This window comes from Daldinia loculata (assembly GCF_022478755.1).
Source record: "Daldinia loculata strain CBS 113971 unplaced genomic scaffold F4817scaffold_38, whole genome shotgun sequence".
Taxonomy (NCBI): Eukaryota; Fungi; Ascomycota; class Sordariomycetes; order Xylariales; family Hypoxylaceae; genus Daldinia; species Daldinia loculata.
In genome coordinates, this window is record NW_026054892.1 from 128,408 (window position 1) to 153,421 (window position 25,014).

General features: G+C 48.0%; 8 protein-coding genes across 8 annotated transcripts; 6 read left to right on the top strand and 2 right to left on the bottom strand.

Moving 5' to 3' along the window:
- The first annotated feature begins 899 nt into the window (after positions 1-899).
- On the top strand, positions 900-1,503 carry F4817DRAFT_169973 (uncharacterized protein). The gene has a single exon (XM_049298192.1). The coding sequence runs from the start codon at positions 1,000-1,002 to the stop codon at positions 1,453-1,455; it is 456 nt and encodes a 151-aa protein (XP_049157310.1). The 5' UTR covers positions 900-999; the 3' UTR covers positions 1,456-1,503.
- A 137-nt stretch (positions 1,504-1,640) lies between these two features.
- Positions 1,641-3,965, top strand: F4817DRAFT_169978 (ATP-NAD kinase). The gene is made up of 3 exons (XM_049298193.1): positions 1,641-1,912; positions 1,972-3,130; positions 3,186-3,965. Exons 1-3 carry the CDS (start codon positions 1,811-1,813, stop codon positions 3,635-3,637), a joined length of 1,713 nt encoding a protein of 570 aa, XP_049157311.1. The 5' UTR covers positions 1,641-1,810; the 3' UTR covers positions 3,638-3,965.
- Positions 3,966-4,628: 663 nt separating this feature from the next.
- On the bottom strand, positions 4,629-6,085 carry F4817DRAFT_170016 (uncharacterized protein). The gene is made up of 4 exons (XM_049298194.1): positions 5,710-6,085; positions 5,351-5,649; positions 4,982-5,296; positions 4,629-4,911 (listed from the first exon to the last, which is right to left on the bottom strand). Exons 1-4 carry the CDS (start codon positions 5,802-5,804, stop codon positions 4,706-4,708), a joined length of 915 nt encoding a protein of 304 aa, XP_049157312.1. The 5' UTR covers positions 5,805-6,085; the 3' UTR covers positions 4,629-4,705.
- A 2,515-nt stretch (positions 6,086-8,600) lies between these two features.
- F4817DRAFT_317630 (TAP-like protein-domain-containing protein) lies at positions 8,601-11,004 on the top strand (the record flags this gene model as incomplete). The annotated part of the gene is made up of 4 exons (XM_049300828.1): positions 8,601-8,858; positions 8,935-10,194; positions 10,251-10,322; positions 10,375-11,004. 4 exons carry the CDS (start codon positions 8,601-8,603, stop codon positions 11,002-11,004), a joined length of 2,220 nt encoding a protein of 739 aa, XP_049157313.1.
- Positions 11,005-11,420: 416 nt separating this feature from the next.
- Positions 11,421-12,796, top strand: F4817DRAFT_170046 (DUF636 domain protein). Its single transcript, XM_049298195.1, has one exon. The coding sequence runs from the start codon at positions 11,512-11,514 to the stop codon at positions 12,619-12,621; it is 1,110 nt and encodes a 369-aa protein (XP_049157314.1). The 5' UTR covers positions 11,421-11,511; the 3' UTR covers positions 12,622-12,796.
- Positions 12,797-12,800: 4 nt separating this feature from the next.
- On the top strand, positions 12,801-15,262 carry F4817DRAFT_170047 (translation elongation factor Tu). The gene is made up of 2 exons (XM_049298196.1): positions 12,801-13,346; positions 13,437-15,262. Exons 1-2 carry the CDS (start codon positions 13,137-13,139, stop codon positions 14,565-14,567), a joined length of 1,341 nt encoding a protein of 446 aa, XP_049157315.1. The 5' UTR covers positions 12,801-13,136; the 3' UTR covers positions 14,568-15,262.
- A 2,615-nt stretch (positions 15,263-17,877) lies between these two features.
- On the top strand, positions 17,878-20,059 carry F4817DRAFT_170077 (MFS general substrate transporter). Its single transcript, XM_049298197.1, has 4 exons — positions 17,878-18,490; positions 18,548-18,811; positions 18,871-19,270; positions 19,332-20,059. The coding sequence occupies exons 1-4, from the start codon at positions 17,968-17,970 to the stop codon at positions 19,945-19,947; spliced, it is 1,803 nt and encodes a 600-aa protein (XP_049157316.1). The 5' UTR covers positions 17,878-17,967; the 3' UTR covers positions 19,948-20,059.
- Positions 20,060-20,561: 502 nt separating this feature from the next.
- Positions 20,562-24,604, bottom strand: F4817DRAFT_343033 (acetyl-CoA synthetase-like protein). Its single transcript, XM_049303977.1, has 3 exons — positions 23,551-24,604; positions 23,221-23,375; positions 20,562-23,166 (listed from the first exon to the last, which is right to left on the bottom strand). Exons 1-3 carry the CDS (start codon positions 24,068-24,070, stop codon positions 20,635-20,637), a joined length of 3,207 nt encoding a protein of 1,068 aa, XP_049157317.1. The 5' UTR covers positions 24,071-24,604; the 3' UTR covers positions 20,562-20,634.
- Positions 24,605-25,014: the final 410 nt, after the last annotated feature.

Here is a 25,014-nt window from a genome sequence, read left to right on the forward strand (position 1 = left end):
TTTCGAGAGATGTGAACTATACGAGCTATTAACCCGCGTAAACGAGACAGTTTCGAATAACAGGAATCTTCCTAATCATAGAAAGAAACTAGAGTTTATACCCAGTCGGTTCTTATGGAGGTTATTCCTATGTCGTAAGCTACTAGATCCAGTACGTAAACCCACTATGTTACTAATAAGATCTACTCGCCGTATCAGTTACGAGAGCATGTATAGGAATGGCTTATCCTCCGATATTAGACAACAACAGCCCAGAAGTATATCGTGAAGTAATTAGACCTCAAGAAGACGCGTCGCTTATAATTCATTTTGACTTGCATCCTCTCAACGGTAATATCTTAGTAATAGCCCGGAAAGTCTCTAAATTAACGATCTTTAGTATTTATGGACGACCCCTTTCTCACGCATGACGACGGGCGAGAGCATGGACTGGCCCCAAGATGGAAGGTTGGTTTTCATAAAACTTTAGTTAATCTATGCATTTTTATGCTGAAATTTGATATAGCTGGGCGACTTTGGGCTGATGCAAGAGTGGGACAATGGAGTGAGTACTTATTGCATTCACTTGACGATGATTTTCACCCTTATACTATGGCACCTCAAATAATTAACCTGTGTATTGCCTTTAAGATCTTGTAAGAAAATGATTGCTAACTGACTGTATACTAGTGGCAAGATGCAGAGTATGGCATCCGGTTATTTCTATCCGTATTGGATTGCTTTTAACACCTTACTCTAGGAAGTTTGCTGTAGCCAACGTTGGAAAACCCGGATATCAGGCCCCAGTAGGTTATATGATATGTCTAAGAGAAGTGAATATTAACTTATTCTAAATGCTAAACACATACTTAGGAGCAACGGGACAGACGAAGGCCTTTAGAAGAAGGCGCCTTTGGACCGCACACTAATATATGGGGTATCGGTCTAGTAAGTATATCGAAACGACTGGGAGATCACCTCTTATAATTTATTGTTGATTTTTGACTTTTGGAATAGTTAATGTTCAACGCGTTGACCCTGTACCATACTGACGATGAGGACTGGCAACCACGAATATGTCGCATAACAATGCCAGACGGCACAGATAAAGACCTTAACACATGGGCTCCGTTCTTGGTCGGCGATGAGGTTTACGAGGAATTCACACACTATGGTGTCGATCTGCGCACGTTGATAGCCCGCTGTATGGCCGACGATCGCGAAGACCGGCCAGCCCTAAACGAGCTTCTTACTACTATCCAGGCGAGTATTGCGCGGGACGATGCGATGGCATTTGAGACCGAAAGAAGATTTCAAATAGAAAGAGCAGCAGATCCCACTAGGCAGAGGCCGCCCGTGGATGTTACAAGACCTCCTGAGGTGGAAGATGATGCGTTATTGAGCAGGTTCTTCCAGGAGTATATCCGAGACCCGCCCGCGAGAGAAGATCCATACGATGGGCTTTGGGACCAGTAGTCATAGAAATGAATTAACCTAAGGGGGCTTCGGAGCATATTATAGCGGAGTCTCTGACTATTGGGACTTGATAGGGGAAGTTTGTAGGTGATCTAATCTAATCTAATCTCATCAAATGATAATCGATAAGAATTCCCGCGGGGCATTAGTAAGACCTTGAGACTAGCACTGACGCAATGACTTCTGATACTTTCTCTCACGGATTACCTTTTATTTAGTGGGTTTCAAATAAAACTTAGTCTTCAGTGTTTCTGTATATAAATTCAAAAGGACGGGAATCTCTAAGGTTGTAGGTCATCCTTGTAATCTTTTTACTTGATTTCTTTCTTTTTCCCCTTACTTGGCACAGGTAGCTATGACAGACGACGGTGTCGATCACTCGCAAGGCGCGAATGAAAACCAATGTGATGATGATGGGTTTTCTAGCGCAAGTGACGATGATAACGACGCAGTTGAGGTATGTTTCGCCTCTCAATATTATCTCGCGAATATAGCTCTAAATCTCTTCTTGGGAAGGTTACTTTTGATTCAGGCAATCCTTACCGGAGGAAAAGCTCTTTCATACATAGTGAAGCGACCACGGACCAGTTTGCGACATCCAGGTCCAGGCCATCGCCAACTCAGTGCTTAGTGCATCAGTTTCTTGAGGGCCATAGGTATGATGAGCCTAAAAGCGTTGACCGAAATCACGATAAGCAAAAACACGAAGAGATCACTAGCGAGGTTGGCCTAGATGAATATGTCGAACCTAAAGGAAAGACTGCTAGCCAGCCTGAGCACACACCTGCAACAGAAGCAGACAGCGATTTCAGCAATGATATAGGTCAAGTTGATGAGAGAGCATGGAGCAAAGCCGTCAAAAAAGGCAAAGCTGGTTTAGATCATAACCAGAGCCTCAACAGTCGACTACTTACAAAAAAACAGCTGACTGATATGGCCTGGGGAGTCCGGGAGCTTAGTAGAAGATTGGGAAATATAAGACTCAAGTTTAAGGCCAGGAGCATCTTCCTCTTAACAAAAGCGTATGACCATGAATTAATACCGAAGACGAGAGAGGTTGCGAAATGGCTCCTTAGTAAAGATAGGGACGTTCGGTATACTGTCTACGTGGAAAAAAGCTTGCAGGGCAATAAAGGATTCGATGCGCCTGGATTGTTACAGGAACTTCAACAAGAGTATATGGACGCCGGTCAGATGGACAGCAATACTCCAAAGGGTACACTGGACTGTCGCTTGCGTTACTGGAACGAGAATATGTGCCACGTGCGACCACACACATTTGATTTCATTATTACCCTTGGAGGCGATGGAACAGTGCTGTATGCTAGCTGGCTATTTCAACGAATAGTGCCACCGGTACTGAGTTTCTCGCTGGGTAGTCTCGGATTTCTTACCAAGTTCGATTTCAATGAGTACCAGGACATACTCTCTACAGCCTTTAGAGACGGCATGACAGTAAGCTTGCGCCTGCGATTTGAGGGAACTATAATGAGAACTCAAAAGAAGGCGAATCAACCGGATCAGATTAACTATGTAGACGAGAAAGGGGTTCATCACAAGCGAGATCTTATAGAGGAACTTATCGGTAAGGAACGGGAGGATGAACATACTCACAGACCAGATGGCACTTATGAGATTCTCAATGAGATCGTGGTAGATAGGGGACCAAATCCAAGTAAGTCTTACCTACAACTTCATCAACCGGACCGGCCTAAGCTAATCATCGGTAGCAATGTCCAATACCGAAATCTTCGGGGACGACGAACACTTCACATCTGTGCTCGCAGACGGAATATGCGTCTCGACACCTACGGGCTCAACAGCTTACAATCTCGCAGCAGGCGGTTCACTCTGCCATCCAGAAAACCCGGTAATGCTCGTGACTTCAATATGTGCGCACACGCTATCGTTCCGACCTATCATCTTGCCAGATACGATCGTGCTGCGTATCGGAGTGCCGTACGACGCGCGCACCCACAGCTGGGCTAGCTTCGATGGTCGCGAACGCGTCGAACTCTTCCCCGGCGACTACGTGACTATCAGTGCTAGTCGGTTCCCGTTCGCCAGCGTCCAGCCGCAAGGACGAAGAAGCGAGGATTGGGTCAAGAGCATCAGCGCGAAGCTCGGCTGGAACACGAGGCAGAAACAGAAAAATGAGGGATATCGACGGTGGAATAGTTAGATGGGGTAGAGGTTGGCTTGGAGTTCAGGGTGTATGCTTAGATTGGACTAGCGGGTCTTTAAGAAGGAGTTCTAGACTGGTTTTGTATCTAGAGCTGGGGGTGATAAAGGGGTATCTAATTGTGCGAAACATCGGGTTTCAAGTCAGCCGTGGTATCAGTATGAGGTGTATGAGGTATCTAAGCTACGTTGACGATTCTGCTTGCGCATCTATAGCCAGGTGATAAAAATCATAAGACGTAGGACTGCTACAGGTCCTAACCCCCAAGATCGACGATACAAAGCATTCATAAGTCCGTAACCGGTTCTAATAAGGTATTCATCATGTCGATTCATCGGTGGTCTGTTACAGTAAGGGTTATGTGAAGTAAATAGTAGTCCACTTCCCCTAGTGCTTGCTTGTTAGAAACTCGAGATAAATAGGGTATTATTTGATGTGGAGCCCGGCAGTTGCTATTGTTGTGGTGCAGTAAAGGAACTACTAGTGAGGCTCTTGGCGATCTCTTATCACATCTTGGCTCTGTCGCAGCTTTCGGCGTGTTGAAACGCCTGCTCTTTCATGGATTACGTATACTTTTCCCGGAGACGATGATTTGCGCATCGCATCATTATCGAGACTAGGTATCTAAGTGCATTCGTTACCTCTTAGTCGGTTAACCAAGTGTTTTGACGTGAACCTAATACAGCGATAGGGGAGGGACGGCGTTGACCAACTTCTTGTTCTTAGAAAGCTCGAGCGCTTCTTATTAAAAAATTTCCTTTTCATAAGCGACTTGAGGGCATATCTTTCTCTTCCGGTCTCGACCTGTCAAGTAAACAGGCCGGTCGTTTTGAATTTTCTATACTACCAAGTAATACATATTTTATAGGCCGAATCAACCGCTCTTGTAAGAGAGATCACTGTAACCAAAGCTAATTAAAGAATATGCCGCACATATATGATGAATCGTCCCAAGCGTAATCCCCAGCCCCTAGACTCCCATATATGGTATCAAAAACGATGAAAAATGCCACTATACAAATTTAATAGACGGAGAGCAAACAGTAGTTGTTACATTATAACCGTATATTACTCCTGCGCTTCATCTATCGCGGCATCATCTTCGTCTTCTGTCGTCTCAACAAATGTCATCGTGAAGCCTTGCTCGTCATCAACGTTTAGGTTGATGGCATCGATGGTATCGGAAGAACTTTCTCGCTTAGCTACTGCGGGGACCTTCGGAATAGGGAGGGACTGGACGGTGCGAGTTTTGAATTCACTAGATGTCTGCATAGCTTTCAACAGGGTGCTAGTTAGTATGCTATGTAATACCGAGAGTAAAAGTTGAAGTTTGGGTTCACTCACAAGCAGGGACACCACGCTTGACATACATGCGGGTAACCTTAGTTCGTCGGCGCGGCTGCGAGGAAGATTCATCACGCTTAGCAGCCGCCTTAGCAGCACCCCCGCCAACAGTACCGCCATTGTTATCAACAATGATACCGACACCAGCACCACCCTCGCCAGTGCCAAGCTGGATCAAGGGTCCCTTGGTTAAGGCCGCCTCGGCAAATGTAAGAGCCCTGTCAAAGCCAGCCAGATCACGCTTGGCCTTGGGAGACTCAGAGTCTCGAGGAGCGATCTCCTTTCCCATGCCTTGTAGACCTGATATTTGAGCAGCTTAAATTTTTGTTAGTCTTTACCTTCAAGGAAGGCTTAATATCAATAACTCACCTTGTTGCTCCAAGTTGGGGTCTACATTAGTAGTGGGCGCGATAGAAGCTTCGGAAACCTCGGGGGCTTTAGGGGCTTTGGGAGTCTCGACAACTGGGCTCGGATTGCTTTGGGCGGCCACAATGCCGCTTTCGTCCACCGGGGCAGAACTGGTTGCGGCTACAGGTGCGGAAGCAACATTTTGAGTGGCGCCTTTAGTCGACCCGGTAGCAGCGTTGACTGCTGCACCCTCCAAGGCGTTCATCAAGCTCGTAACATCTTGACCTCCACCGAACGAAATCTCACCATCACCAACCACCCTATAGATCGATTAGATATCTGGGATAACCAGGTAGACATGTACTCAGGCTAGTACGTACAATGCGGGGGAATAGGCGCCAAGGTTAATGTTTAGAGGGAGAGCGCTGACGCTGGCGAGGAAGCCGGCAACGGCAATCATACGATAACTGACCATCTTGGCTAATATGTCTTGGAAGATGTTCTCGGGTAGTCTTGGTTGAGTATGCTTCGATATAAAATAGTAGAAAATAGATATTAGAGTAGTATAAAACGACCAGCGGCGACCAGCGAAAGAAGCAAAGACAGAATTAATCTGCGAATAGAAATTAAGGAAGAGACCGGAAAACGAGAAAGTTCGGACGATGACTTGAGCACAGCTGAGTAACTCCGAATCATCTCGGGGCCAACTAAGGCCTTCATATACGTCGACAGCTGAGCATCATAGATCATCGGCAATTCCTAGCTATCGAGTCGGGACCTCGAAAGCCAAGCGGCCGAGACAGGTGAACGACATGGGATGCCCATTCTCCTCCGGTGCCAAGGTGTTTCTTCTTGGACATTTATGTTAAAAATATCTCTGGCAAGGTGTTTTGTGTATCATGTTAGCGGAGTGACTCTTCGTAGACAACGCTAGTTGTTCGCCATTAGATGCGGAGGCTGAACAACGTTATTAACGCTCGAAACGTGACTGGTCGACAGGGATTGCAAGAAACAAGATCACGGAAGCAGTCATCACCGTTATAAGTGCGTGTCAATGAGGCTCTTGGCTAAACCTGCCAAGTGCCGTAGGTCAGTCAATGCGACGAGAAGGGTACGGCATAGTATAAGAGGCGGAAGACGAATGTGTGAGATGAGTATCAATCTTGGGTCTTGAGACCTGCCAAGCGACCAGGGTCCCATCTGCCCCCGCGCCCAGTGCGTTCCAAGACTAACAAGCTTTCTCCGCCGCGTAATCCACTGATTCGTTCGACTTGGGGAAGCTAGTGATGATCGAGATAAGCCTTCGGGCGCTTTGACCTAGGTAACACTGAAGATGGCTAATACTGCCAAGAATGTAGAATGGCGACCTGTAAAATTGAGCAACATTTTGGCCCGGAGTTGATAGTAAAAGTCGCCTTTGAAGACTAGAAGTGAATGAATATTAACAAGTCGAAGAGTTTCATTGGTGGCATCCACTATTAATTGTAGATCATACAAAGCGTGTTTATTTTAGTTTATTATCTAGACCGTCTAGATTGTTGAAAACCCCCTATGGATGATTATTAGTATCGTCTCAAACTTAACGGAAACCTGAGACTTGACGCCTTAAATTGCTATGAATAGTAATTGGTGTTTGGACGAAAAGAAGAAATCAACTCATAAGTAGGAACTCGAGAGATCTTCTGTCATGGTCACATGACATGTGGAAGTATAAATACATTATGTATAGCCTAGCGATCCACATTAGAAAGTCTACAATACAACTTCATTACAATCATTGTGACAATTGGTAGCTCCACCGTTTCTTTCGTTGGACCAGGCATTATGGCCACCATTCTTTTTTCGTCGTTTGAACCATAGTCATCTATTCCACTTCTTTTTTCGTGTCGGACCAAGCGCCATACCACACGTCTACTCCATTTTACCATGTAGTCTCGGCTTCAAAACCGATTAGGACCATCCCGTATCCGGCTACTCTACACACTCAACTCGCCCGCCTCCAAAACCAAAACCAACCAACCAACCAAAACCAAACCAACCAACCAACCAAAACTAAACCAACTAAAACCAAAACCAACCAAAACCAGATCTGAACGTATATACTGCCCCAAGAAGAAAACCTCATTCCTTGGACCAGCAGCCTACCCATAACATTTGGAGGAGAACATGAGTTAGAAGGCACGGAGCAGAATATGGCTTAGAGTTTCGCAGAAGAAAGCAGTTGTTATACAGAACGATGAGGACATCGTAATTCCTTTTTTGGGAGGGGCATTGTCATGGTCACATGACATGTGGAAGTATAAATACATTATGTATAGCCTAGCGATCCACATTAGAAAGTCTACAATACAACTTCATTACAATCATTGTGACAACTTCGGTAGTATGAAGCTTAATTCATTCGGATCGCCCAGCAGGTTATCCACTTCTGCATCGAGACCAACGATGAAGCGAAGCCAAGACATAGCGTTGAAGTAGTCGACCAATGAAAACGACTATGCGCCTAGTCTAGATACTCTTTGAGGTAATGAGAAGTAAATAGCAACGGAAGACTCATTTTTATGCCATATATTGGACACTTATAATTTGTATAAGTTGATGCTGTGTCAACTATTTTGAGTCTGCGGAAGAGAAAATTAAGATGAGTAAGATAACGATAGATCTGTCCCACGATTTACCTCTCAAGCCCACTGCGGGGAATTGGGGACGTACTGTTTAGCCTCAATGTGGCGTTGCAAACAGTGCTCCGCGTATGTACCTAAGGTACATTATTTACCTGGAGATGTCTTCAGTTTGCAACATCCTAGAGTTCCAATTAAACTGCTTAATATCATTTTGTCTTAGGGGAGTCCAGCCTCCTAAATTCTAACATTTGTATTAAGCACGAGGCTGGTTCTTTACTTACATGTCTAACTTCTAAGTAATTTGAGAGTTGAGCTGAGATACAGAGGTCATTGGTCAAGACGAACAGTCCGAGTTATACAAAAGAGGCACAGTGGCTGCATCTTAGTCCTTAGGTACGTATGCGTCTATTTACCTTGGGTAATTTGAACGCGAGCTTGCGTACCTAAAGTATCCAATCCGACCTCTTTGGCTTGCGTACTACTTCAGTCGGTGGCTGCCTGTTCAATCATAGATAATGAGCCTTACGACTTCGTCAATTGCTTCTCAGCTCCAGGTATTTTTATAAAGTATTCGCGTCCATCTCATGAGCTGGGCTGTTCAAGTCATCAGCTTTTTCTTCGCGGGTAATCGCTGCATGTAATAGAATATGACATCCTCAAAATCGTCCACGTCGCCCTTCTTAGGGGAGAAGCAAGACGATGACATTCGAGCACGTGTTCAATTACCTCGAAGGGAACCAAGCTGGGGTTGGCGCCGTCTGAGTGCGGTGGTCTTAACCGTCATATCTGGTGTTTTAATCATTGGCCATTTCGGACATGGCCCGATTCACTATGGTTACCGTCATCCGGACTCGGGAAATCAAGCGCTGCCAGGGCCTCCCGATGGGTGGACAGAATGGTCTAGTGTAAGCTCTCCTGAATAATACCGCGAATTCGCTATAATGGAGTGATTATTGACACGGCCGTCTTTACATGAAATAGATCGTACCGAGCGAGAAGCTCATCTGGCAGCCGTGCTTCGCGATCTACGGTGACAGTTTCAAGTGCGCTCGGCTGACCGTACCTATGGATTATCACCGACCGCTAAACCAGTCAGCGGACAATCCGAAGGTGCACATAGCTCTGGTCTTAAAGCCCGGTATTAACCGTACCGAGAACCCATCATCTTACTCGGAATCCCCACTACTCATTAATCCTGGCGGTCCCGGAGGTAGCGGAGCGATTTTCGCCTTGTTTTCGGCGCAAGCGCTTCAAACAGTCATTGGCGGAGATCGTGACGTTATCGGCTTCGATCCACGTGGAGTCGGTGCTACTACGCCTAAGGCGGATTGTTTCGCAGCTCCTGATGATCCTTTTGGACTTGACGGACGCAATGTTGCTTTGATGAACCGGCTAAGCTGGATTGCATCAGGCCATATCATCGGTCTCGTTAACTCAAGCAATGTCGCACTCAACAAGCTTGATGTTAGGTCAAGAGCACTTGCTAAGCTCTGTAAAAGAAGGGATGAAGCTGAAGGGGATAGTAGCATCTTCCGATACTCCAATACTCCAAATGTAGCGCGAGATATGCTCTCGATCGTTCATGCTTGGGATGAATGGAGATCAGGTTCCGACGCCAAGTCCACGGAAGAGCCAGAGACTGTAGATGAAACACAGATCAACTCTGAAATAGAGTCCAAGGACAGTACCAAGGGGAAGCTCGTTTACTGGGGTTTCTCCTACGGTACACTCCTCGGGGCCACATTTGCGTCTATGTTTCCAGACAAAGTTGGTCGAGTTATTCTAGATGGCGTTGTGGATGCTGATCACTACGTCAGCCCGATGTTAGGAGACGGTATCCTTGATGCTGACGCGATATGGGAACAATTCTTTATTTATTGTGCTGAGGCAGGGCCAAAGTGTCAGTTTTACCGGCTCGGAGACAATCCCGGAGATATCAAGGAACGTTTTGATTATATCATGAACTGGTTAGAGAAAGAGCCCGCAATTGTCTTACCCTCGCAGTCAAATTTGCCTGTCTTGATAACGGCTGGCGACTTCAAGCTCATCATATTTTCAGCATTGTACTACCCAGTTGTTGCATTCCCTGCCGTGGCTATACTTCTTCAAACCCTCATCGACAACCGGCTTGACAAGACAGTAGGCAATCCGGCACCGGGGATGTTTTGTCAAAACTTAACATTACCTCAATGGCCAGATGATGCCCAGAAGGTAATCTCGTGTAGTGACAAGCGATATAAGGTGAGAACTTTTTAGTCTTCCGTGGCTTCTTAAGAAATAGCCCTAACATCCAGCAGCTAAATGAAGACCCCGACGCGCTCCAGCGGCGTTTTGAGAAGATGGCTTCTTATTCCTCATTCGCCGACGTTGTAAGTAACACCTAGTCTCAATGGTCAGAGAAATCTCTAACAAGTATCTTAGTGGATGGGTGTCGACCTCAATCTGGGTTGCAGCGGGTGGGAAATTGAGGCAAAAGATCCGCCAATGCGATGGGACGACCATCCGATTCATAAACCAAAAGCCATTGAAACCAGTTTCCCCGTGTTATTCCTATCGAATCATCTCGACCCTGTCACTCCTCTGCACCATGCTCTGAAAATGACGCGCAAGTTTTCGGAAGCGAGCCTTGTAGAGCAAAAGGCGGAGGGCCACTGCACCATAGCGTGCGTCTCACTCTGCACTATAGGACATATCCAAGCATACCTCAACCACGGAGTTGTGCCGCCCGTGCCAAAATACGATTCGGATGATGAAGGCGAATGGACAACTTGTGAGTGCCATGAAAAGCCTTGGAAGTCGCTTAACGATATGGCTGTGACGCGCAACTCGAACGGTGGCTCTCAGTCAGAAACCGGCAGCGAAAGCGAACTATTAATTGGGAAGACGGCTGAGGAGTTGGAGATCATGGAGGCTTACCGCCACCTACGAAACCGATTTATCGAATTTACGATATCTCAGCAACAATTCGGAGACCGAAATCCGCTCCGAACTGCGCATCTAGATAACTTGGCTTTCATGAACAAGGAGCAAGCTAGCTGTAGCAAGCTATAAAGACCATTGATTGGAACTCAGGGCCGCATACCGACATAGTGGTGCCATGATAATCGTGCATTGGTTTTTATATGTGTATAAATCCAGCGCCACTCCATTTATTTTAATTTTCGATCAACTCTATCAGAAAATCGTTAGACTTCGGTAACTATTGCGTATTCGGCTGAGGATAAGGTATGTCAAATAGTAGTGGATGAGCACAAGGGCATTCTTCAACATAATATCCATGGCTCTCTTTGTCTTCGTGATGAAAACGATATGCCCTTGCAGAGGCCCCTCAGATGACATCGCTTGCCTACGTATTACACCGCCGCAGCACTGCATATCATTGGTCGCGTGTACATTGATGAGGATTCAGAAGTAAAAGTCGGTATTGATGGATCAAGTCCCGGTCCTAGCACTTACCTCGCAATTGATATATCAAGATACCTAAGATTCCTAACATTTAACCTATTTACCATTACCAAGCTCTTGATAGAATCATCTGTCTGACTTACTCAAGCAAACATGTTAGGCCTCCTCGTCACTTTCTTCAACCGCGACAAGGCCGCTACAGCCGAGACGGGAGAAGAGTCACGGACATTTAAGGCGAGGTGTCACTGCGGGAACGTACAATACTCAGTCGTACTCCCAGCTTCGAGTCTGCCATTGCACGCACATATCTGTTCATGCACATTATGCCGATACTCGCACGGCAGTTTCGGATGTTTCCACGTCTCGCTGACGCAAGGCGTGACGCCGGAGTGGACCAACGGCACCGTCAACCTGTCCATATACAAGACTCAGGGCAGCGGTCCCGGTGGCCACGGACAGCGTTGGTTCTGTCCCACTTGCGGAACGCATAATGGGCACTACGAGCCCTGGGCTATGCAGTGGGTCGTGGACATTGCGCTTTTTGACGAGCCGAGCTTCTGGGAGATGACGGCCTTAGCGTTTCCAACGTCCCCCGGGGACGGCGGCTTGATGTCCTGGATTTCGAGTCCGGTTAGTAAGGGCTTAAAGATACTCACCGTAGATCGTGATATCGCGCCCGATAATGAGCTCGAAATTGGTGAGGACGGCGAGGAGAGACTGCGCGCGGAGTGCCAGTGCGGCGGGGTTTCTTTCACGATCGGGAGGCCGTCGGATGTAGTAAAAAACGATGAATTCATGAGCCGATTTATCGCGCCGGGAGACCCGCAGAAGTGGAAAGCGTATCTCGATTTCGACAAAGATACTCGATGGCTCTCTAGCGTTTATTTCATGCCCTGGGCTCTGGTCCCACGGATCTCGTTAGAACCAGAGGTGCCGCCGAGTCTGCTCGTCGGGACGATGAAGACATATAAGGTATCAGAGAAAATCACGAAAGGATTCTGTGGACGCTGTGGCGCCACCGTGTTCCTCCAGAATAAGGATAGGAGCCCCTCGGAACAGAGCGAGGTGCTTGGTATTGCAGTAGGTCTCTTCAGAGCACCTGAGGGTGCAAAAGCAACGAATTGGGTTAAATGGAGGGTCGTGCCTGAACGGGAATTAGGAAAGACGGAATTCGACCCCGAGTTTGTGAATGCTATTGTAGAAGGTCAAAGGGCATGGGCAGTAGAGAAGTATGGAGAAGCGCTGGACTTCGATATCATATAATGTGGTATAAGACCTTGATAAATATAAACAAGTTAGATTTAAACTCTTAACTACCTGTTATAAGACACTTTATGTTGTGTTACCTTATACCATGCTCATATAATATATCACATTTAGAGCTATGCTATAGAAGATGATTGACCAATCAATGGCATTCAATTACACCCTCTAATAAATACATGGCGCTGCGACTAAATTCCGAGAATGTGGGCGTCAATATAACTTTAATCGGTATGGATTAGGTGCTTGGAATGCGGAGCCCAAAGCCGACCAGTCCTCTTATCAAGCACAGATACTCTATAAAAGATGGCACGATAAGGAATTGTGGACTCAAGTGGCCAATCAACGCGACGCAGCAACTTCCAATGAAATTTTTCCAGCTGGTGGGAGCTTTTTTTATATCTTCAATACCGCTTGGTCCTTTTTATCCCCCTCCACGACCCTCAGCACCAGTCCCTTCTTTCCGTGTGAATTGTTTTTTTTTCTTTTCGGCTGAAGGGTAAAATCAATTCAACATGTCGGCGTTTACGCGCACCCTCGCGCCATTCTTGCGCGCCTCCCGTCACTCCCTCAGATCCGGCAGCATCGCCAACCCGTTACAATTTGCTGTGCGACAGCAAAATGTAGCCGCGGCCCTCAACATCACCCGTTCATACGCAGCCGTCTTCGAGAGGACGAAGCCTCACGTAAACGTCGGCACCATTGGTCACGTCGATCACGGCAAGGTATGTTGAGAGCATATAGCAAATTACACTATGTCAAATTATATAGAGTTGGAGGGGTCCTCCGGAATTTAACTAATTATGTCAAACTAGACTACTCTATCTGCTGCTATCACGAAGAGACAGGCCGAGAAGGGATTGGCAAACTTCCTAGAATATGGCGCTATCGACAAGGCGCCTGAGGAGAGGAAGCGTGGTATTACCATTTCTACTGCCCATATCGAATACTCGACGGATAACCGACATTACTCCCACGTCGACTGTCCTGGTCACGCCGATTACATCAAGAACATGATTACTGGTGCCGCCAACATGGACGGTGCTATCATTGTCGTTGCTGCTTCCGACGGTCAAATGCCCCAGACGAGAGAACATCTTCTTCTCGCCCGTCAGGTTGGTGTCCAGAAAATCGTTGTCTTCGTCAACAAGGTCGATGCCATTGACGACCCCGAGATGTTGGAACTGGTCGAGATGGAGATGCGTGAGCTGCTCACCCACTACGGCTTCGAAGGCGACGAGACCCCTGTCATTATGGGTTCTGCCCTGATGGCCATGGAAGGCAAGCGACCCGAAATCGGTGTTGAGAAGATCGATGAGCTCCTAAAGGCCGTCGACGAGTGGATCCCTACCCCCCAGCGTGACCTCGACAAGCCCTTCCTGATGTCCGTTGAGGACGTCTTCTCCATTGCCGGACGTGGAACTGTCGCCTCCGGCCGTGTTGAGCGAGGTATCCTGAAGAGGGATGCTGAAGTTGAGCTGATCGGCAAGGGTTCCGAGATTATCAAGACAAAGGTCACCGATATCGAGACCTTCAAGAAGTCCTGCGACGAATCCCGAGCTGGTGACAACTCCGGTCTGCTCCTGCGAGGTATCCGACGAGAGGATATCAAGCGCGGTATGGTTATTGTCAAGCCTGGTACCGTCAAGGCCCACACCAAGTTTATGGTCTCCCTATACGTCCTGACCAAGGAGGAGGGTGGCCGACACACCCCTTTCGTCGAGAACTACCGACCCCAGATGTACCTACGAACTGCCGACGAGGCTGTAGCCCTTCACTTCCCCGAGGACGCCGAGGACAAGTCCAGGGCCGTCATGCCCGGTGACAACGTCGAGATGGTTGCTACCCTGCACCACCCCATCGCCATCGAGGTCGGTCAGCAAGTCAACGTCCGCGAGGGTGGCCGAACCGTCGCAACCGGCATTATTACACGAATCATTCAATAAGCCCGACCACGGATTGTTTTAGGGAGGGGCTGGTCCATGTGTGCAAGAGGGATAGAACGGGCATCTTCGGCTTTGCTTTATCTTAGCTGGCATGGGGGAAAATCTTGGCGTTGCTCTCTTGTGTATAAGGGATTTCGGATTGTATTATATTTGGAGCCCATGTACACTTGACTTCCAGTCCCCGTGGCTCGTTGAATCTCCCCTCTGCTTACGAAACGTCTCTTTCCCGTAATGTAACTCTAGAGCATGATGAAATGGTAAATGTTTAAACTATGAGTTTCCGTACACGCATGATGTGGTTTTTGGTGCATAATGTAATCCAGAGATTCGGGAATACGAATTCTTCATGCTAATGTGTTAGTGTACCCCTTTAATATGAAGAGTTACACTAGGGAGCTAGTTTGACGGAGTTGATAGCTGGTTACCACCTTAAACCTGTTTACTGTGAAATCAAGACTAGAATTGGACTCCTTGGATAAAGGTCTATCACGGGAGCCGTAGGGTTATATCTCTACTAGTTACAAGTCTAGCTTGAAACATCCAAGTGATAGGCACGTCAGGCGGGTTATAACACGGAATTTGCATAGTATTTCAGCCCTAGAAGGTCTTCTTGAAAATTCTCAGCTAATAGCCGAGACGATTTTTTTGCCGACAGCTACCTAGGTATTCTACTCGGGTTGTAAACTAGGATCGCCAAGACTTGGAGCCATATACGGTAGAAGGACTAAGGGTTAAGCTGGTCTATTGAACTATCTCATGACCTACATGTACCTAACTAAACTAAGTGCTTTGCATAACCATCGAAGAGATGAATAGTTCTAGCCAGGCTGCCAGCCTATACATTGGTATGACCTTGAGTAACCCTGGCCCCTATTTTCTTTCACGTGAAAGGATACCTCGATGGACGTAAATATCGCAGAGCAGTTCCACATCTTCAAGCAAGGCGTATATTTATAGATAAATCACACCATTATTCCCAATAATAAGATACTCGCCAAGGGCTCTCTCAGAATTTTACGTGGTTTTTGAACCTTCGTGGCTTCTACCGTTGGCGTATCCTAGCACAGCATTGGCAGCTCCCGTATAGATTCAGGGGAGCCATCCGCGTGTGTATCCAATCCTCGTCCTTTGGAGGCCACTGTCCCTAATAGAAGATGGCCGATCACGCCTTGTATCTTAAAAGACTTCGACCTACCTGTCAACGTTTACATAATAGCACTCGTGTTCTGCTCTAGTGTCGCTGCTGCCCAACTGACAAGGGTTTCGATACCTGGGCAGTGGTAGTCCACATCGTCAAATATCGTAGCGTATTTACTAACGGCGGTGCTGGCACTAGGTCCTGCTTTGAATTCTGATCGCCAAATCCCGTTGAAATAATAATAATCCCCTGGTAACCATTAGCCGGTTTGGGTATACCATAGCGTAGAAAGCGAGGCAGGTGACAATAATATCGACGTGACTATTGATAAATGAATTATAAAGGAGGATTCATCGGGTATTATTTCGTACGTGAAGCGCCGTGGTTAGCCAGGAGGGTTTTTGGTTAACCGGCCGGGCGAACTTTTATGATGAAGCGAGTATTAAAAGTTGTTCCTGACGATAGCCAAGCTCTCTTTATTGCCGAGGATACAAGTTTCCCTTATTCCCGGGTTAGCTTTTACCCTTAGGTAAGCCCGTTTCAAGCTTTCGACGCCGCTCGGGCCAGACAAGCTCTCCAATAAGCTTTGGCGGCGAATAGGTAGCGTCGCCGAGACCACTAAGAGGGTCCCTTCCCATCGGTTACTGCATCTTGGCTAACTGGATCCATTATGTCACGGCTCTTTCTTCCATGCCTTACCCTGCCCTAGTCGATGTCGAAAAATACGCGTCGTGAATCCTGTAGTGTACATTCGCCATTGGAGGTATGAATTCCCAGAGCTGCAATGGTCTGTCGTATGTATCTCATAGACGATGTAACTGAACTTAGCTCATCGACAGAACGTGCTAAACGTAGCTGGTAATGATGATGAGCTTTAAGCAGATGATAAGCGTGAATGAGATCATGAACTTCACGGCCCTCTTTTCGACGGCTCATCACCCGAAGTCGCTGTTGGAGAAGAGAGGTATTTTAAACCGCCAAGCCTTCTCATATTGCTATAGAAACGTTAGGAGCACATGTAAGAAAGAAGGATCACCTAGGTTAGGGCATTCCCGACAAAAGTATGTAATTGCTATCCCCGTCATCCTATTTATCAGGGGCCCACAACGAGATCGTTAGCGGCACCGGTTCAGCCCGTTTCTGCATTTGTCGATAAGATACCGTTAATTGTTTTGAACTTTTTCCACTGTTGAATGTATGTCAAAAAGAAAGAATAGCAGAAAACAGTCGACGATGATACTATTGCAAAAAACTGCCAGTTCGTCTTAACTATATTAATAGCTGCATACCGATACCGTCTTACGTTAGTGTTCTAGTGTTTAAAAACCCTTACGAAGTCGCACAAGGGGAAAAATGAAACCTCAAACCGGTAAATGAGACTTTATCGATCGATTGACTGGCTTCCGTTCTCTTGGGTCTTACCGAATCGAGTAAGCCCGGTACTGAGTTTTTTTGTTTCTGTGGGTCCTTAGCTTTTCCTTAGCTTTTAAGCTGAAGAGAGTGGGACCCTTGGAATTTGCGGCTCGAGGAACGCCCATAATCGAATGTGATTCAACCCTTACGACACCACTTTTCTCCTGCTTTAAGGGGTCTGCTCATTATGATGAGTTTTTTTACAGGAGATAGTTGACTGCTAAAGCAAACTATTATGTAGATCCTTTTCCAATTATCAATTGTTTATGGCTCTTAATTGATCTCACGATGCTTTCAACTTCCTCAATTGCTACGTTCCGGCCGTCGAATTCGAGCCGTGTGGCCCCGATCCTTGTGGGTCCCGGCCCTGTGGATCCTTCGCAACACCGAAATTCGCCGAATCATCTCCCTCCTCTACCATATCTAACTTGACTCGCGCTCTCGCGCCTGAAAAAGCTAAATGTGTTCCGAATTAAGCCTTACCAGGTTTACAGCTTTGCCATTGTCAACAACCAACTGGCCTATCCCCTCTCGCATAACAATGGGTATATACTGTAATAGGAAATCTCGGTGGCTCCGCCATCGGGCAGCATCCAGTTCTTTCTCTTCTACATAAAACTTCCTACCACCTCGTGTCGACCAATAGGATCCCCCAACTAGACGATCCATTACCTGAAGGCTTCTGGCCTAGAACCTCAAGGGTCATGTCCTTCTCATATATAAAGGATGGATCCCGCCCCCCTTTGCGCTTTTGGTAGAGGTCCATGAACATTCCCACACTCATCCATCGTGTGACATCCTGAGATACCTTTCCTTTTACATTCAAGGATATAAGGATAATAAGTCACCATGGACCCCTACGAAATGCCTACTATGGAGGGCCCGCCCATACAACCTAACAATAATCAAACCGATCGAGTCGACCAAGCCGACCAGGTCAGGTATGGGTCAATCATCCCTGGCTCGTTGGCTCGCAGCCCTACAAACCCATTAGCTCGAAGCTCTACCAAGGAGACAATTCGAGATCCGAACTTGGATGTCAACTTACCCTACCGAACACTTTCCGGCGACGCCAACCTTTCGGAATATACCACAGAAACACCCAGTGGTCAGATACCCGGCCCGGTAGAACCAGATGGCGAGCACCGCTACAAACTTGTCACCTTTGTGCCAAATGATCCCGAGAACCCTAAGAACTGGTCGAAGGCATATAAGTGGTATTGTACTATGGTCGTGGCTATAACATGTTTCGTCGTAGCCTTCTCGTCCAGTGTCGTCACGGCCGATATTGCTGGTGTAGCCAAGGAGTTCGGTGTTAGTGACGAGGTTGCGCTACTAAGTATCACCTTGTTCGTCGTAGGATTCGGTGTTGGTAAGTGAAGACCCTTAAAACAATCGGGTATACGAAAAGTGACTAACAATCAAAAAGGACCTATGATATTCGCACCGCTATCTGAAATCTATGGAAGACGAATTATCTATGGAACGACACTACTAGTCGCCGTAGTCTTCATCATTCCCGGTGCCGTTGCGAAGAACATTGCTACTCTCCTAGTTGCTCGAGCTATTGATGGTATCGCCTTCTCTGCGCCTATGACGCTTGTCGGTGGTACCCTAGCCGACCTCTGGAGATCCGAGGAGAGAGGTATTCCAATGGCTGCCTTCTCTGCTGCCCCTTTTATCGGTCCTGCTAGTAAGTACTCTACAGTAAGACCTATTCTGGTATTGTTGGTCGCTAACACATAACTATAGTTGGTCCTCTCGTCGGTGGTTTCCTATCTGATGCCGCTGGCTGGCGTTGGCTTTACTGGATTCACTTAATCCTCGCCTTTATCGTCTGGGTCTTAATCACATTCACTGTCCCCGAGACGTACGCGCCCACGATTCTAGCCAAGCGAGCTAAGAAGATGCGCGAGCAAACCGGCCAAGCAGACTACGTTACAGAAGAAGACATTGACAAGCGACCCCTCGGTGAACGACTGGCTATTTTCTTGATTCGACCTTTCCAACTTCTCTTTGGAGAATTGATCGTCTTTTTAATCAGTCTGTACATGTCCGTACTATACGGTCTTCTGTACATGTTCTTCGTTGCCTTCCCTATCATTTTCCAGGAAGGCAAAGGATATTCTGCCGGTATTACCGGTCTTATGTTGTAAGTAAACACTTGACCCCTATTCGGTCTCCCAGTTCAATCGCTGACTTAGATCCAATAGCATCCCCCTAGCTGTCGGTGTCATATGCTCGGCTGTCTGTGCTCCCCTGGTTAACGCACACTACCGAAAACTCATCGCTAAGCACAACGGTCTTCCCCCGCCGGAGCTACGTCTTATCCCCATGATGTGCTCCTGCTGGTTCATCCCGATGGGTCTATTCATCTTCGCCTGGACATCGTATCCCCGTCTTATCTGGGTCGGCCCCGCTCTCGGTGGCTTCCCCGTCGGTTTCGGCTTCATCTTCCTATACAACAGCGCCAATAACTACCTCGTCGACGCATACCAGCACCAAGCCGCCTCCGCCCTCGCAGCCAAGACATGTATCCGTTCGTTCTGGGGTGCAGCCGTCGTTCTATTCACAAACCAGATGTACGCGCGTCTAGGCTACGAATGGGCCAGCACACTTCTCGCGTTCATCAGTCTTGCATGCTGTGGTATTCCCTTCCTGTTCTGGACTTACGGCGCGCGCATCCGGCAAAAGAGCAAGTACGCCTATGCCGGTGAGGAAGACGAGAAGGTTGCCAATGCGAGCGAAGGTATCGGTCCCGTTGTTCGAGAAGACGATTCTGAAGATCAGGATTTGAGACGTGCAAGGAGCTACGTCAGTAACCCTTGAACGAATTGCGGATCTACAGAATATGATATAATCTTACACTAGAGGCATAGAATCTCGGTTCGGCTTAGGTACCCAACACCTTAGAGGGTACCTAGAATATGCATCAAAGGTAGCCATTTGAGCCGCCAACAGTGGCGGCGCAGGCTACTCGGAAGAAGAGGAAGAAAAAGAAAGCGGCTCCGTAGCGGCGTACTATACTATACCTAAGGTATAGTACGCCGGGCCTAAGAGTCGGGTATAATGGAGCATAAAGGCGTTTTAGCGGCGTTGCGCAAGATATCCTTTCTAATATAGACTGGGGAGGCATGACAAGGCAAGGCGCTCTGGTTTAAAGGAGCGTTTTGATCTTGGGCTTTGGAGAGGGTGTCTATATTTGAGATACCACCTGACGGACGCATCGCATTTGTTTGGACCATACGCTGCTTACATGGCATATAGTATTATATAATGAGCTAATAAGATATATAATTTTAAAACGTATGATTTGAATGCTTTGTGGTGAACAATGACATAAAAATGCAATGCTTAAGGGTGAATTAAGCAGGTGGCTCCATTTTAGCATTTGAGACTGGACAGGTTGCCCCTATACGTGGAGATTATACGAGATTTATATTCTATAGTTTGTCCACTTCGCAATTCGCACTTAGGTAGGTAGGTACCTATATATATACCCTTTCAGCCTATAAATCAGAATCCCCAGCGATCAACCCACAGCTTCACCCACTCCGTATTCACCGGCTTGAGCGCTCTCGCCGTCGGACTCGCACGCAGGGTATTGTCAACACACCAGGTATAATCGTCTTCTCCTCCCTTATTACCCCCACGCCCATTCTTAGCGTCTCCATTTGTATTCCTCTTCACGCCGCCGCCGCCGTGGTGCGGTACAATCGACTTATAGAAATCCAGCAACTTGACTGCAGGGTTATCCTGCGCACTCGTCTTCCGCTCATAACTACTGCGCTCGAGAGCCTCGATCCAGGACTCGAGGGGTACGGTTTTATCCGCGATGCCTTTTTCCTTCAGCGCAGGGATAAGGTCGGAGAAAGGTACGGCGTGGGGGTTGACGAGGTTGTATACTTTGGCGCCCCTCTGCTTGTCTTTTCCAGAGGAAGTGCTGTCTTCCTCGTCGGTACGAGTTACTTCGTCAACAACTTCTAGAATAATCTTACTGAGCTCGTCTACTGGCACCCACTCAACACGGCTGCTTGTGCCGAGACTACGCGGCAGTACGCCCAGGAACTTGGAACTGCGCACCAAACTCGGGAACCACTCCCAGGGGTTCCAAGCACCCCCTGCCGCCACCGGGCCCGCGACCTGACCAACGCGCAGGACAGCGGCGCGTCTCTTATTTGCTGCACCTGATAGCGCCCACGCATCTAACAGTCGCTCCCCGACGTATTTCGACCGCGCGTAACCCTGTCGCAGAACAAGTTCCGCTGGCTCGGATAGAACTTCTTCCGGAACATCGCGGGCCGTACCCATAGCCGCCGAGATACTCGACACAAAAAGTACCGCCGGCCGCTGCGCGCCATTCTTCGCGAGTTCGAGTAGGTGTACTAGTCCTGCTATCGACGGCTCGAAGGACTGTAGTGGGAGAAGAAAGTTTACAGGCCAGGCGTTGTGGATTATGGCCGTAGTTTCAGCTTGGAGTAAATCGTAGTCTTTAGGTGTTAAGCCCAAGCGCGGTGCGCCAAAGTCCTTAACCGAGAAAAATACCACGCGGCCGTTCGACTCCTGAGCTGGTGGAAGTCCACGCGACTTCAGCGCCGTGGCTTGCTTGGATGCTGCATCTGCGGCCCGGTTCAGGCAGAATATACGGCGTACGCGGGACTCGGGCTGTGCTTGTAGCGCTGCGAGTAGATATGTCCCGAGAGATCCTGTGGATCCTGTTAAGATAATGGCCTGGGCGCGTGGGTGGCGAGAGGCTGGGAGGTACTTGGCCAGCATATCCGCAACGCCACCATCTGGGGTCTCCGCTTTGTCCTTGCCACTTCCATCGCCAAGGTATGCGGACAGTGTATGAGCGAGGAATCGCGCAGTCGTAGAGCTGTATAAAAGACTGATGTGGATGCCATGCAGGATGTCCTCAGATAGGCCGTAACTACGTAGTGCAGCCTTCAGCCGCGAAACAGTAAGGGTAACACCATTAGAGTCTAGCCCACGTGCGAAGACGTCGGTATCAGCATCGATATCGTGCGAGTCAAGCGCCTGCTGGAACAGCTGCGTGAGTACGGGCGTAAGCCCCTCCGGTGTGAGTGAAGTAATGGGGTCTAAGTCGCTGACCAGGATGCCGCTCTCAACGCGCTCGTATAGCGCATCGATCTCGTCTTCATACGCCTGCAATGTGAGCTGCCGCTGAATAGTGCCCTTGCCAGCACGCAAGAACGGCTTGCCCGGGCGAACGAACAAAACGAGCTCGCGAGGAATCTGTCCGAATTTTGGAGAGGACTTGTTAGCCTCCTGGATTGTAGGCCATAGTTTCTCAAGCACGGCTTGAGCCTCCTCGTCGGTTGTCGGAAGGAGGTGTTCGTACAACTCAACGAGCATGCATAGCCGGAAGCGGTGGGAGCCTCCCACGATAACACCGCGAACGTCCGGGTGTGCGGTCACGATGGCCTCGAAGTCGGTCGGGTCCATCTTGTACCCATTGGCCATAGCGACCCAGTTATCAGTGCGACCGCGGAAACGCCACCATCCGGGCTGGCCGGGGACCGGAGAGAAGAGGTCTTTCGTACGATATTCGTGCTCGAGATCTGGGTAGGAGCGGAAGTATGCATAGAGGCGGTCGATGGTCGGAGTACGGGGAAAGACGAGCTCGTACAGTCCAGGGAGGACCTCCTCCATGCGTTGACCGACCTCGACAAAGCGTATCGCGTCCCAGTTCTCCGAATTAGGCGAATAGTTCATTTGCATCAAGGCGCCCTCCGTGCTACCAATAAGACTATACAGGTGCGGTGTAATCTCAGCGACCCTGGCACCAAGTACAGGGTTAATAGGTCCGCCTACATAACCGACATGCTTAAGGCGCGAGAAAGCTTCGAGGCCGGGTGGGTAGTTTAGCATATTCTCAATAGGCACAGCCGGGCAAATGAGACTATTAGCGCCGGACTGGTTGATGACGTCTGTGATGCTGGCTGGGCTAATGGGAATGTCAGGATGCATGAGGATTGCTGTCATTTCGGAATGTAGCGCGACCATGGTGATGTACATGGCGCCAGCCTTTCTTAGTTAGAATATAGGTTTGTACCCTAAAGAATATACAAGATGGCTTACATGCGATTGTGACCCGACGACGAGAACATCGTGGTTAGCAAGCGTGCTACATGTCGGTCTCTCTACGTGGACACCCTCAGGGAAGACACCCTTCTCCAGGGGAGAGAATAGGCATTCGAGGTGAGAGTGTGTCCACCAGATTGGCTTCGGATGGCCTGTTTTATGCGAGAACATGTTAGTATTGTTGATAAGTATAGCTAAGTTGAACGAAAGAATTCACCTATTCTCACATATCAAAGCGGCCACAGAAAACAATGAGATAGAATTATACAAGGTAAATAAGAAGATACGAAAAAATAATAATAATTAAATTTGAAATAATGGTCTAACCTGAAGTTCCAGAAGTGTGTAAGCCCATGAACCTCTTAGTTTTGATCTCATCATAAGTCTTGTCGAAAGGGTAGTCGGGAACAGGTTCGGGGGATAGGATTTCCTCGAGAGATAGGCCTGGCCTAGCAGTAACATTTGGACTGGCCTTACTAACGAGTTCTGCAAGTGCCTCTGACGACTCAGGTCCGTATAACATATGCTTGGCTCCGACTGTTTCGAACAAGCGAAGATTGGCAGAGACTCGATTGCTTAGAGACGGGAACACCACGACTTTTCCAGTCTTCATGGCGGCTATAATCCATATCATATAGCGAGCGTCGCTCTGAGACATCCAAATGAAGTATTCGTCCGAAGGAAGGTGTTCGGTGAGGAACCAGGCAGCCCTATTGACGGCATTGTCGAGGATAGCAAATGTCACTTCAATAGGAGCACGATCCGGGTGACAAGTTTTGAGGAGAGGACGCTTTTGGTTTATCCTCCTCTTGACGACATTCGGTATCAACTCGTGGAAGCCTGCCATGGTTCGTAGAGTAAGCCAAATACTAGAGAGTAAAGGTAAGAGTATGGCTGTGGCTGCTTTGCTAAATGAAGCCGTCTCTTCCTGCCTCTAGGAAGATGGGACATTGTTACAGATATATCCTAGGAGGTACTTAGGTCAACAAAAAGCTCCATTCCTTTTAAGTCGAGGCGTGCAGTGGATGCCCTTTGTCCAAGGCGCCTGCCTGCCATTCTTTCACCTCGTCGCAGCTTTGAGGCAAGCGCAAAGTTCCTTCGGATACGTACCGGGGATACTAAGGTAGGAGCACACCTAATACACCCCTTATTTCCCAGTGGGTAGCATCCACGTGTATACCTATGTTTAGGAGGGCGTTATAGGCGACATGGCAGTGACGGCTCTATTGCAGGTACTTCCACCCATGTACTGGATTACCAGGGTAATTGAATGCCGAACGGCATCAGGGTAGCACTTACTACGACGGGACGGTCTGAATAAGCCAATCAGTCCCCGGATAGCATGCGGATAACTGAGATGGATCTATATATTCGATCGAAGTCAACGGGAATAAAGATGGGAATACTCGGGATATAACTCAATCTCGACGACACCATTGCGGCTTTGTGTAACGATCCATGGTATGCAAGTAGTGGAACTTGCTCAGTCGCATGAAGACCCATCATGAGCAATATAAAGATTATCACACCTACGCATACAGTCCAAAATACATTACACCCGTTGGTATTCCCGGTTCTTGGCATCACGATCATGGGCCATTCTCCCCTAAATGAGTATGCCGCTCTCTGCTGAGAGGTGGGTTGACTTGGAAGGACGGATGGATTTAGGTAAATGTTGCCTGATCAAGTTTCAACATTCGAATCAGTTTCATCCTTGAGGCGGAATGTTGAACATGTGAAGTTCGGGATTAAGATGATCATATCATTTGAAGCCTCTGGGCTTAGTCGTGG